Source organism: Gossypium raimondii, chromosome 11 (genome assembly GCF_025698545.1).
Source record: "Gossypium raimondii isolate GPD5lz chromosome 11, ASM2569854v1, whole genome shotgun sequence".
Taxonomy (NCBI): Eukaryota; Viridiplantae; Streptophyta; class Magnoliopsida; order Malvales; family Malvaceae; genus Gossypium; species Gossypium raimondii.
In genome coordinates, this window is record NC_068575.1 from 7,663,603 (window position 1) to 7,677,456 (window position 13,854).

At 30.2% G+C, this 13,854-nt stretch overlaps 1 protein-coding gene across 1 annotated transcript; it reads left to right on the forward strand.

Moving 5' to 3' along the window:
• The first annotated feature begins 11,920 nt into the window (after positions 1-11,920).
• Positions 11,921-13,592, forward strand: LOC105761069 (stemmadenine O-acetyltransferase). The gene has a single exon (XM_052623145.1). It carries the CDS (start codon positions 11,944-11,946, stop codon positions 13,312-13,314), a length of 1,371 nt encoding a protein of 456 aa, XP_052479105.1. The 5' UTR covers positions 11,921-11,943; the 3' UTR covers positions 13,315-13,592.
• The last annotated feature ends 262 nt before the right edge of the window (positions 13,593-13,854 follow it).

Consider the following 13,854-nt stretch of genomic DNA (forward strand, 5'->3'; position numbering starts at 1 on the left):
TAGCTAGACTCACATACGCTACGTTAGTCCCAGAATTGACTAAACCTAGCTTTGATACCAATAAATGTAACACCCTTGACCCGTATTCGACGCCAGAACAGGGTTACGAAGCATTACCAGACTTAGAAACCAAACAATCATACATTTCGTAATCATTTCTAATTCAAAACAAAAACCATTTAAATTCATTCATATGGTCACTAATACGAGCCCTCAAGTCCCCAAATAGACATTTAAAAGTGGTTCGAGACTAAACCGAACACTCAAGGAATTTTTAGAAAAACATTGAAAATTTCCAAAATGTAAGGGACACATGCCCGTGTTTTAGGCCATGTGGGTATTCGAAATGGGGACACACGACCATGTCCTAGCCCGCGTCTGACCCCGTGTAACTCACTGGCTTGAGTCACACAGCCAACCACACGCCCGTGTGCCAGGCTGTGTGCTAGGTCGTATGACAACTGGAGGGTATACTAACTTCTGCGGCTTGGCCGTGTGAAGCTACTGACTTGATTTTTAAGAAAGTTACAGGGGATACACGGCCGTATCACCAGGCCGTATGTCACACACGGCTGAGACACACGCCTGTGTCTCTACCCGTGTGGACAAAAATAAGCCATTTTCCAAGCCATATTTCTCACCCAAATTTGCACTAACCTACACACATCAATATGCATATAACCATGGCCTAAATAGACATTCAAAATCAACTAATGTCAAGTTTATAACATGTAATAATATCACATACCATCATGATACATATAGGCTCCTCAAATGGCCACTCATAATCATGCAAACTATGTCTCTAAATATACCTAATTGGTCAAACACATATATGCAATCTTTGTGCCTAAAACTTAACATGTATACCACTTATAAATCTCAACCATTTGGTACCTAAAATACCAATTCACAACCAAGTCATTTACATAGCAACCATACTTCATATACTATAAGGCTATTTACATATTTACAATTCAAAAGTTATGTCCACAAAACAAGCCAAATCAAATGGCTAAAACACAACTAGACATATAGACTTCCATTAGCCAAAAATACCTATACATGCCATTTAACCCAAAATATAAACTCAAAAGTACCAAAATAACGTTTGATAGTGTGATGCGATCTCCGACAACTTCCAATTCAAACGAGCTTCTGAAACACTATAAAACACGAAAAATTAAACAGAGTAAGCAATTAAGCTTAGTAAGTTCGTACAATACAAAATTAAACTTACTATTTAACCCCAAATTTGGGTAAGTAACCCAAATCATAACACAATTCAATTTGGCCAAAACCTATCACATAACCATTTACCAAGTTAGCCATGTATTCATATAAAAATCGAGAATCGTGTATGAATTCAACAATTATTAAATTCCATATACATGTAACATCCATACCGTGTATTCGCATATCATACATAGATAATTTCCATGTAAGTACCTGTACTAGTTCGTATCAAACTTTTATAATCTCGTAATAACACTATGCCCATTGAATCACTTAGAATATCGTTAGATAAGCAGGTGGTACACACGATGTGTACTAAACTGTAATCCGTCAATTCCTGTACATGTATGCTCATATGAGTGATAAACGGTAAGCTCCTCTGAGCTAAATAATGGTAAGCTCATACGAGCTGAGTATCGGTAAGCTCATAAGAGCTGGAATCGGTAACCCTAATAACATGCCATTTGTATTCTACGAAATCTTAAGGTTCAAGCGAGGCTTAGTATTCTTCGTATGTCGTCGGTTATGCGCTCGATAATTATACATAATAATAAAACCATTTACATACATATATTTTAATTAAAGCATATAAATACGTAATTTAATTACACAAACTTACCTTAAACTCGTACGATGAAAATACAATCGTTTAGTCCACTACTTTTTCCTTTTCTCGATTTAATTCTGAATGTTGTTTTTCTTAATCTATATAATCAAATTTAACTAATTTAAGCATCAGTCTATTCAAATTAACCAAAATTCATGTTATGGAAAAATTACCATTTTGCCCCTATACTTTTAACTTCATTACAATTTAGTCCCTAGGCTCGTAAAATTAAATTCATGCAATTTCATCCACACCTAAGCCTAGCTGAATTTTGTATGTGCTTATAGCAGCCCATATATTCTACAAATTCACACATTTACCACACAATTTTCATATTTCACAAATTAACCCTTAATTGACAATTTCAACAAAACTCACTTAACAATAGTTGTTTATTTAACAACCAAGATTCATTTTCTTCCATTTAAATTAAAAATATTAACAAATTCATCAATAGAAAAACTCAAACTATTCAATAGTTTTGCAAATTAGCCCCCTAGTTAGTTAGGTTAAGCTACAACGATTTCAAAAACATAAAAATCAACAAAAACGGGACAAATGATCACTTACATGCAAAGGATTTTGTGGCTGAAAAATTCAAGCTTTCAAATGGTCATTCTTTGTTGTAAATTTCGGTGCATGCAAGAATGAAAGAGATGACCATTTGTGTTTTATTTAATTTTTTATCTTTAATTACCTAATTACCTTTTTACCCTTACCTAACTTTAAAATTTACTCAATTACCAAGCCATGCACATCTACTAACTCATTTAATGGTCTAATTACCATTTAAGGACTTCCACTTTAAGGTTCTATAGCTATTTAACACCTTTAGCTAATAGAACGCAACTTCCGCACACCGATTTAGTCCTTTTTCACAAATTGAGCATACAAACGGTAAAATTTCTTAACGAAATTTTTATACCATAAAAATAATATTGAAATAAATTTTTTAACTTCATATTTGTGGTCCCAAAACCACTGTTCTGATTTCACTAAAAACGGGTTGTTACAAATAGGACTAAAATTCTTCTATTAGAAATTGATTATAATAGGATTGTTTAACCCTTAAATAGATATAGTTGAACTCCTCTTGTATCGTTTGTTTTTCAACATAGTGAATTTCTCCTCCTGTGCCTGTGGTTTTTCCCAATAAGGGTTTTCTACGTAAAATATGTGTGTTCTTATTTATCCTTTCTTATTGTTTCGTGATTATTCTATTGTCATTATTGACGCTTATTATAATAGATAGTCATATCTTTAGTCATAAACATAATTATTCAATAAGTGTCTACTTGAATAGTTATGACCCTATGTTATTAATTAAGTGATTAACTTTTGGTAACAAGACACATAATTGATCACTATGAATAGTGATAACTTTTGCTTAAAAGCCAAGTGACATTATTTTTTATCACTTGTACCTTTTCATTTGTAACTATTGGAACACTATATATTTTGAAAATGTTCCAACACTTTGCTTGGTAGAGTGGAAAGAAAATTGAAGGGGTAGTAAATTAGAAGGATGAAAAACATAAATTTTTTTCTTTTCATAGGTGTGCTTGGTAAGACTATGAAAAAATGGAAAGTAAAAGTAATTTTTCCCCCATTACTTGGTAGAGTTGAAAAATGAAAGGAAAGAAAACAAAAACATTTGAAAATGCATAATTCTGAACTAACATACATTTATCTCTCATTTTCTCTCATCCCATTATTCTAATTTGGAAGGATTGATTTTTATGCATTATGATGGAAAATGATCATCCATCCTATTTTCTTTCCTCTCACTTTTCTTCCATACCAAACACATTCCAAATTTATTTTCTTTCCACATTTTCACCCCTCTTCACATCCCTCCACTCTTCCACCCAACTAAGCACACCCTTAGAGTTGATTTGATAAATTTAATTGCTAATATTATTAGTTAATTATGAATTTTATCAAATTAACATCAAAACCCAAATCAAATGTTAAAAATTAACATTGTTACCTTCGAGTACCAAGTTGTATAACTTTTATCAAATACAAATATCACATTGGATAAAAAACACACATATATACCACATTACAAAACAGTGTCAAACTCCAAATGATGTATTAAACCTATGTATAATAATAAATCTTATAATTTTATTATGGATCAATTGCAATGGTAATTTTTTTCTTTTATTTTATAAATAAATAAATCTTAAAAAATAAAACAAAAAGAAAGAGAAAGCATAAGAACTCATCGAGCTGAATCGAATTAAATCGGTTCAGTTTATTCAACTTTTTCTTTACTTTGATTTATTCAAATTTTTTATATAAAAATTGAACCAACCGAATGCACTTAACTTTTTGCATTCAATTGAGCCTTTAAACTTAAAAATTGACCAATTAAGCCCTATGACTATTAGATTTAACAGTTGATCATTAAATTCTAATAACCTTGTTGATGTGGTTGTTAGCAACTGATGAGTCCACCATTGTTAGTGACGTGACATTCTACGTATACCAATTTACTAGTGTAATACTATTTTATCTGATATGTCGTATCAATAAATATTAAACTTTATTAAATTTATAAAATTTATAAAAATCATTACAAACTATAAATAATAATAAAAAATTCAAATCCCTTTGTTTTAGTTGTGTTGGTTGAAGGGAAAGTTCAAATCCTTTTATTTTAGTTGTGTTGGTTGAAGGGAAAGTGGTTGCCCAAATCTTTCTTGGAGTTTTGACCTTGCCACCCCCATTTAATAAAGGGGTAAACTATGTCACTCTCACTCAATATCAATCATAACACTATTTTATTCAATAACCCCTATTAACTTGACACGGACTCGGACGGATACACGAATCCAACCAAAACGCACCAGTTTAGTACCCAGTACCTTATCGGATAATTCAAAGCAATAAGTTGATACCCAGTGTCTCATCAGCTAAACCGAAGTAAATTGGTACCCAGTACCTCATCAAATTTATCCGAAGTAATAATTTGACACCCAGTGTCTTATCGACTCGAAGTCGAAGTATCCCTGAACTCTTCCAATCCTATGGCATGTCATCTATATCCGACTCAGCCCGATACAGTTAATAATGTTTCAATTCACTTTTCTAATGCCACAATTATCCAATACTCAATTATCACATAAATCACAATTCACATTCATTCAATTCAATATAAAAATGCCAACACTTATCTAATTTACTTACCATAGACATTTAAATCAAAATACAACAATTAATAATTAAATTTGGATTATAGAAATACAAACCAAAATTTTTGAGCTACTCCTCGTCGACTTTATCTTTTCCTTTCTTAGTCGAAGTTTCCGGTACAACGTTAGCTACGAAAATTAAAACAATTAAAATTCATCAATACAATACAATTTCACATTGAATATTTCAATTTTTATTCAACTTTTGTCTAAATTCTAATTTAGTCCGTAAACCGAGACTAACTTTATTTCTTCAAAACTAATTCCAAATTTTTCATTCAATTTCCACTTTTGACTAAATTCAACTCTCTAATTTCACTCAAATCCCTAAATTTCAAAAATTTTACAATTTAGTTCCTAATACTCAAAACTTATAATTTATTTTACAATTCAATCTCTTTTCATTTCTAACTTAAAATTCTATCAATTTAATCCCAAATACTTAAATTATTCAACATGAACAACGTCTAAAAATTCAATATTTTGTAAAATTTCAACATAGGTTAAGTAGTATTTAATACTAGGATTCTAAAACATAAAAATACAAGAAAATGGACTAAATTAACTTACCAATTAAGCTTTAAACCCTTGAAAACCCTAATTTTTCCTCTTTTCTTTCTCTCTATTTCTTCTCTGTTTCGTTTTACTTTGTTCTTCTTTTCTTTAATTTATTTTATGTTTTAATTATTATAACAATATAATATAATAATATAATAATATTTACTTAAAAATAAGTAAGTAATAATTATTATAAATGTATGTATTTAAATGTTACACATGTCATCACCAATACTACTTGTTAATTTGAGGTTTAATTGCTTATTTAGTCCCTTCACTTTTCTCTAATCTATAATTTAACTTTCTCCCTATATGTAATCTAGTCCTTACACCTAATTACTTTTAAATTAAGCAAATTCACCTAACCAAAATCTAATTAACCACACAACTAACTTCGTAAATATTTTTATTAAATATTTACGAATCCACTTTTCGAACACGAAGACCCGAAAATACACTTTTCGATACCCGTGACTATCGGGTCGTTACATTATCTATAAAATATCATTTGTGCAAAGGAAAAACTTTGAGAATTGTTTTATCGGATAGAGTGAAAATTTTGAAGTTAATTGAATTGACGAGTTTTATTTTTTTATTTTAATTTGATTTTAAATTTTTTCGAATCGAATCGAGTGAAATCATTCGAGTTAAATTAAAAATATTAAATATGTCAAATTAAAATCTTGTTAAAATATAACTAATTCCATGTTAGAGTGCATAAATTTGAAATTATATATATTTGAAAACTTTTTCAAAGAACAAAAAGATATTTTAATATGATAAACTTGAATCACTAATTAATTTATTTAGGTCCCAAAATTATTATTTTAGAAAATTTTTAAAATTTAAATTTCTTCATATATTATTTATATTTTATTTAAAAAATATAATTTTTAAAAAATATAATTTTATAAATATTTTGAATTTTAAAAATTATTTTGAATTTTTGAAAATTATTTTGTTTTTGTTATAATTCTTTTTAGAAAGACCAATTTGCTGATTTTCAAAATTGAAAGTGATCAAAGGGGCATTTACACCAACCTGTTATTCGAATTATTTAAGTTATTCGAATTATAAAATTCAACTTGACTTGAACTCAGAACTCAAATTACTTATTCGAGTTAACTCGAATAACTCAAACAACTCGATTCGATTACCTCAAAATTCGAATTCTTTTTTCAATTTTTTTAATCGAATCGAGTTTTGCTCACTCCTAAATATAATATCATAGTTATATAAAAGGAGACAAGTTTTGAGAAAATACGTTTAATTTTTTATAAAAATATATTGGATAAAAGTTATATTTATGTAGTTTTATATTTTTAGTTAATTTATGTTTATTTTATTTTCATATGTATATATATATATATATATATATATATATATTTTAAATTGAATTTTTTACTAATTTACATTTAATGTTAAGGTAGAAATGAATTTTTGTTTATTTTCTTTATTTTTCTGAGGTTTCAAACTAAAATTTTTACAATTTTTGATTTTGTTTTAACCAAAGTTCAAAAAAAAAAAAAGCTTATGATTTTTTCAAGATTTTTTTAGATTTTGGTTGTTCATTGGTGTAGATATTTCATACAGTATTATTTTTAAATATACATATTTCTTTTATTTATTTAATTAAATAAATTTATTTTTATTATAATTATGTTTAAAGTTTATTATTGTTATTATTTATCATTTGAATAGATTTTTAAAGGTTGATATATTTCTTTTTAGAATATTTTATTAAATAAAAAAATTAATATATTAAAAAAGCACTTAAAGTATCACATAATGTTTAAGCAATTCCGTACTCAGTTTGTAGTTAAATAAGCCTATAATCTATAAATTTAGTCATTTGAACCTTTAATTTTAATTGAATAGGTTTTTATGGATAGCGCGCTTCAGCGCACTCGAATCAACGTCTTCCTGTATTGACTACAATATCCATGCCAATCAAATTAAGACTCAATCGACATACTTATATTGTAACACCCCTTACCCGTATCCAACACCGGAATAGGGTACGAGGCATTATCAAAACACATACACTTGTAAACATATTTAACCGAGTTATAAAATTTCATCTAAATTAAAACTTTCAAAATAATTAACATGCTTCTATAACTTTTCACAATATATCCTCAAAATATTATAATCATAATAATTAGGGCCTACGAGACCCGATACATACTCATGCAATTCAATGCTTCATTTCCATTCCATTCAATTTGCAATTTCTCATGCTCACAATTTAAATCATATCACTAGCAATTTCCATTTAATTCACGTACAACTCAATGACATTAAGTTCAACACTAATACATACTTACCATTTAACTCAACGTTTATCGATTATACTATTCAATAACACATTTATGAAATTCTCAATTTTGCAATGAAAATGTCACTTTAAAATAACAACATCATCCTGGTATAAATACACTACCACTTAACCATTTACTTTAATTCTTTTAGGCCCATTTGTCACTTACCATCCTTAATCAAATTAGGGAATGGTTACGGAAAATTGAGTACTTCACTTCCACTTTACCATAGTATAACTATGGTTTTACGTATGATCACTTATCATTTGTCCCTGATCAGATAAGTGTAGCTAGGCTACCACTTATCACTTTGTCACTTGATCAGATAAGTGTAGCTAAAGCTATCACTTATCACTTTGTCACTTGTCACTGATCAGAAGTACTCAAATCCGGCGTTCCGCTCAATTTGATCATTTATTTAGTTTTCGCATTTTTATTTTATTCTCATTTCATCAATAAATATATATTTCATCATACATTATATAATTTACAAAATTAACATTTAATCATTAAATTTCAGCCATATGAACTTACTTTTCATTGTCTTTCCACACTCGTTTTCTATGCACATCACACAAGATATAAACATATCATTTAACCATAGTCGCAAGCTAGTGTATTTAAACATAACTCTTTTTGGGGCTAACCACATGATAAACCATTTCAATGCATAACTTATAAATTTAACGTGGCATAGTCTAGCCACTACTTGGCCAAAGCCTAAGCATTTATACCAAATATGTTAGCCAAATACACATATAGCATAAGCATTATAAGCATGGATGAGCACAACATTTATTCATGTATCAGGCTTACCAATATGTGTTAATTCATAAACCATTTATGACATTATTTCATGCCAAATCATATACCGAATATACCATACACACATACTATGACACTTTATTTTCACACATGAGCTTAAACACAAATAATGCACAAATATAAGCATCATTTCTATTTCATCGTTTATCAATTATAATCAAGCATATGACCAATTATACACAAATCATTCATATATTTCCCAATTTTCCTCCACCTCCTCTCCATTCCTCATCCTTAATGTGTATAACACATTTAAACAACATTATTCGTACTTTCACTATTTTCTTGTATGTAAAATTCAAGCTGTCCGTCTGAGTCTGAGTCACTAAACTATTTTTATCTGGAGATACAGAACTCCAAATTAAGATCCGTAAATTTTCCCTGAAACTAGACTCACATATATTCTTACCATAAAAATTTCAGAATTTTTGGTTTATCAAAATAGTACAGTTTATTCTTTAAAGTTTCCCCTGTTTCGTTGTCTGACAGTTCTGACCTCTCTTCACTAAAAATTAATTATCTCATTGTACAGAATTTGGATGATGTTTCCGTTTATTTCTTTTAAAAATAGACTCATTAAGGATTCTAGGAATATAAAATATAACTCATAATTATTTTTTTACAATTTTTAAAAATTTTTCAAAGTCAGAACAGGGGATTCCGAACTCATTCTGACTTGGTCTAACTAAACTTCAAATATCTCAAAATTTACAATTCTATTACTTACACCGTTTCTTCTATGAGAAACTATACTCAACAAGCTTTAATTTCATATTTTATTCATCCTCTAATTCAATTCCCACAATTTTTTGTGATTTTTCAAAGTTAGACTACTGCTGCTCTCCAAAACTGCTTTAGTGCAAAATGTTGATTTCTATTTTGCCCCAAATTTTACAGTTTATACAATTCGGTCCTTTCTCAATTAACCCCTCAATTAATCTAATTTTCTAAATTAATACTGTACCTAGACATTATAAGTTGTTACACAACTATTGAAATTCAGAATTTCCACATATAACTCTATCTTCAAACTCTTTTACTATTAGGTCCCAAACATTCACTTTCTATTCAATTCTTTCAATAAAATCAGCATATGAACAATTTAAAGCTCTAATTCCATGCTAAATCATCATATACTTCCAGCACATATTCATAGCAATTTTCAACTTCTTTCATAGAATCAAAAACTAATGAATACAATAAGTGGGCCCAGTTGTAAAAGTCACAAAACACAAAATTTTCAAGAAATAATCAAGAATTGAACTTACCTGCAGTAAAAATAGGAAGAATCAGCTTAAGGAAACCCTTCTATGGTGTTTTTGCTGATGAGAATGCAGAAAAATAAAGAGAAATCTAGATAATTCCACTTTGGTCCTAACTTTATTAAGTAAATTTTACAATATTCCAATTTTGCCCTTATTTCTCCTTACTTTGTCGCTGATTTCATGCCTTTGCCGTCCAGCCCAAATAGACCCAAGGTCTATTTGCCTTTTAAGCCCTCTTCCTTTTATCATTTAAGCTATTTTATCATTTCCCATAATTTTGCATTTGTTACAATTTAGTCCTTTTTGTTCAATTAATTATCGGAACTTTAAAATTTCTTAACGAAACTTTAATACTAACTCTTTAACACTACATAAATATTTATAAAAATATTTATGGCTCGGTTTAAAATTACTGAGGTCTCGATACCTCATTTTCGATTCTAATTATTTTAATATTTATTTCTGGTGTACTATTCACTATTTCAAAAATTTTCCTAACTTCACATTTAACTTATACTCACTAAATTAATAATATTTTCTACCCATTTGTCGAATTTAGTGATCTTGAATCACCGTTCCGACACCTTTGAAAATTCAGGCCATTACATTTTTCCTCGTCGGATTTGTGGTCCCAAAACCACTGTTCCGACTAGACCCAAAATCGGGCTGTTACATATATGCATGAGTCAAATATTAGAAGGGTTTGTCTAAAAATGAAATTGACCTTAAATTATTTGACACATGTTCACACTCTTTGTTATAATAGACATCGATAATGGCAATAGAACGGTCACAATGCAATGAAAAAAAAGGAAAAGTAAAACATATAGATTTAACGTGGAAATCCTTTCGGGAAAAAAACACTGGCAGAGGAGGAGAAATTCACTGATGTTGGAAATTGAATGATACAAGAGGAGTTCCGATTACATCCATTTAAAGGTTGAAAATTCCTATTCTAATCAATGTTAAATCGAAGAAGTATAATTCTATACAGATTCTACTTGTGCGGCATGGTCCGTACCACGGGAACACCCCCAATCAAAACCCCAGTTCAGTTTTGAGCTTAATAGGGATCTATGGCGGGCTTCGGCCTCTTGTCCCCACAAATCCCCTTATTTTTTCACTATATTTATTTTTTTAACAAGTGACGGGATTCGGTTCACACAAACTCTAACCCCCTTTCTGATTTATTCACTTCATGAATTCTTTAAACATTGGCAGTTTCACAATTTAATCCCTTTTCCAAATATTATAAATGAATATAATTCAATAGATATTTACAACAAATTAATAATGAATATAATTTAATAAATATTTACAATAAACGGTATAAAACTAATTATAAACTAATTATATATATAAAGTCATATATTAATTGTATTCAACAAGATATTTACTTTTTAATACTAATTTAAATGTAAAAATTCAACATTAATTATAAACATTAATTATAAATGAATCTACTTTTTTCGTTCTACATTCCTTATTTATTAGATCTAATTCTTATCTAATTCGAAAAAAAAAACTAAAAAAGGGGGGGGGGCGAGAGAGTAGTACTCACAAATATTTGATTGTATCTCGATCTAGTCTTTTTCACGCCGTCCCGCTGTAATAACTAGAATTAAAAAATAATTTAATTATTGTTTCTAGATTATTCAAAATTAAACATTAACATTTTTTAAAATTGAAAAAAAATCAGCATTTTAAAACAATTAAATTTATTTAGTGCTTAAAAGTATGTGTTATATTTTTATAATTAAAAAAATTATGTATTACATTTTTATAATAAAAAAAGTGTATTGCATTTTTATAATTAAATATATGTATTTAAAAAATATTGTTGTTGTTGTTGTTTTCAATGTTTTTTTAGTATTTAATCAGTGTAATGTTGCTTTTAAAAAAATCATAAAAGTATCATTCTGCCAAAGAAGATGGTTATGGAGGTCGAAATAGTTTCCAAACAACTTATCAAACCCACTTCTTCAACACCTCACCATCTTACAACATACAAGCTTTCCTTTTTGGATCAGTTCGTTCCTTCATCTTTTTATCTTCCTACGGTATTCTTCTATGTGAACCAACAAACAAGCATTCCACCAGCTGATATCATTGCCTCCAACTCCATGAGGTCCCAGTTGCTTAAGGAATCTCTATCACAAACCTTAACTCTCTTTTATCCATTTGCAGGAAGGATCAAGGACCATCTTTCCATCGCTTGTAATGATGAGGGAGCTTACTATGTAGAGGCTAGAGTTAACCTTCCACTTTGTGCATTTCTCAACCTCCCTGATTCATCTTATGTTTCTCAACTCCTCCCTGAATCTAATTGGACTGAAACGAGTGCAGAAGGTTATATAGCCATGATACAAGTCACCACCTTTGCATGCGGTGGCATTGCTATTGGCACATTCCTCTCCCACGCAATTGCCGATGCACCTGCCGCCGCCACGTTTATCAGCAGTTGGGCTGCACTGACTCGAAAATGTGGTGAAGAAGCTCCATGTCCGAATTTCGACGCCTCTTTTGTCTTCCCACAGAGTGTGGCATACCCCAGGGAGGCAACCCTTTTGGGAATGGTCAACCCATTTGTCAAAAAGGGAATATGGCAGTCGAGGAGAATTGTTTTTGATGCCTCAGCAATAGCTTCACTGAAGGCCAAAACAGCAAGTTCAAGTGTGCCATATCCAACACGGGTCGAGGTTGTTTCAGCCCTCCTCAGCAAGTGTATTATGGCTGCTTCCAAAGCAAAATCCGACATCCAGAAGTCAACTCTTATAATGCATGCAGTGAATCTTCGTCAAAGGGCTAGACCACAAATCCCAAATTATTCAATGGGAAACTTCCTATGCTTAGCAGCTGCACTAGTGACAGCAAAGGAGACACAGTTGGATAACTTGGTTTGCCATCTAAGGAAAGCAATAGGAAAAATAGACATTGATCTTATTACCGCCCTACAAGGAGATGGTGGATGGATTAAATATTGCGAGAACATGGAAGAGATAGGTAAGGCGTCGCCTGGTACAAATGATACGATTGATTTTATTGTGTTTAGTAGTTGGTGCAACATGGGTTTTTATGAGATAGATTTTGGGTGGGGAAAGCCAACCTGGGTTTCCTATGCCCCTAAAACCAAATCAGATTCTGAGATGGTGAATACGATTTTTCTGATGGATACAAAGATGCGAAATGGAATTGAAGCATGGGTATTCTTAGATGAGCAGCACATGGTTAAGCTAGAGCAGAACCAAGAGCTACTTGCGTTTGGCATCTTGGAACCAAGTCCATTGAATTTAATGAGTTAGGGTGGGTTTGAATGAACGGTAAAATAAACACATGGCATCGCATCCCACCGCCCATATATACTTATTTAATACAATAATAAGCAAAGTTAGCAAATGAGTTAGGGTGGGTTTGGATGGATGGTACGTTTATTTGTGGTTAGTATAAAAACAGTTGTGGTTGTAATATTAGATATTATAACTATACTGTAACATAAGATAAAAAGTAAGGTAAACGCATGACACTGCATCCCACTACCCATATATACATATTTAATACAATAATAAGCAAAGTTAGCAAATGACACATATATACTTATTTAATATAAGGAATAAATAATCCAGTATTTGATACATAAATTGCAAAATACGCAATACATACATTTTCTTTTGTTTCGTTATTATCTATAAAATATCATTTGTGCAAAGGAAAGAGAAACCAATAAACGAAACATTGAGAATTTTGTAACATTAATTAGGGCTAAATGTTTGATCGGATTGAGTGAAAATTTTCAAATTAATCGAGTTGATGAGTCCTATTTTATCATCCTAACTTGATTTGAA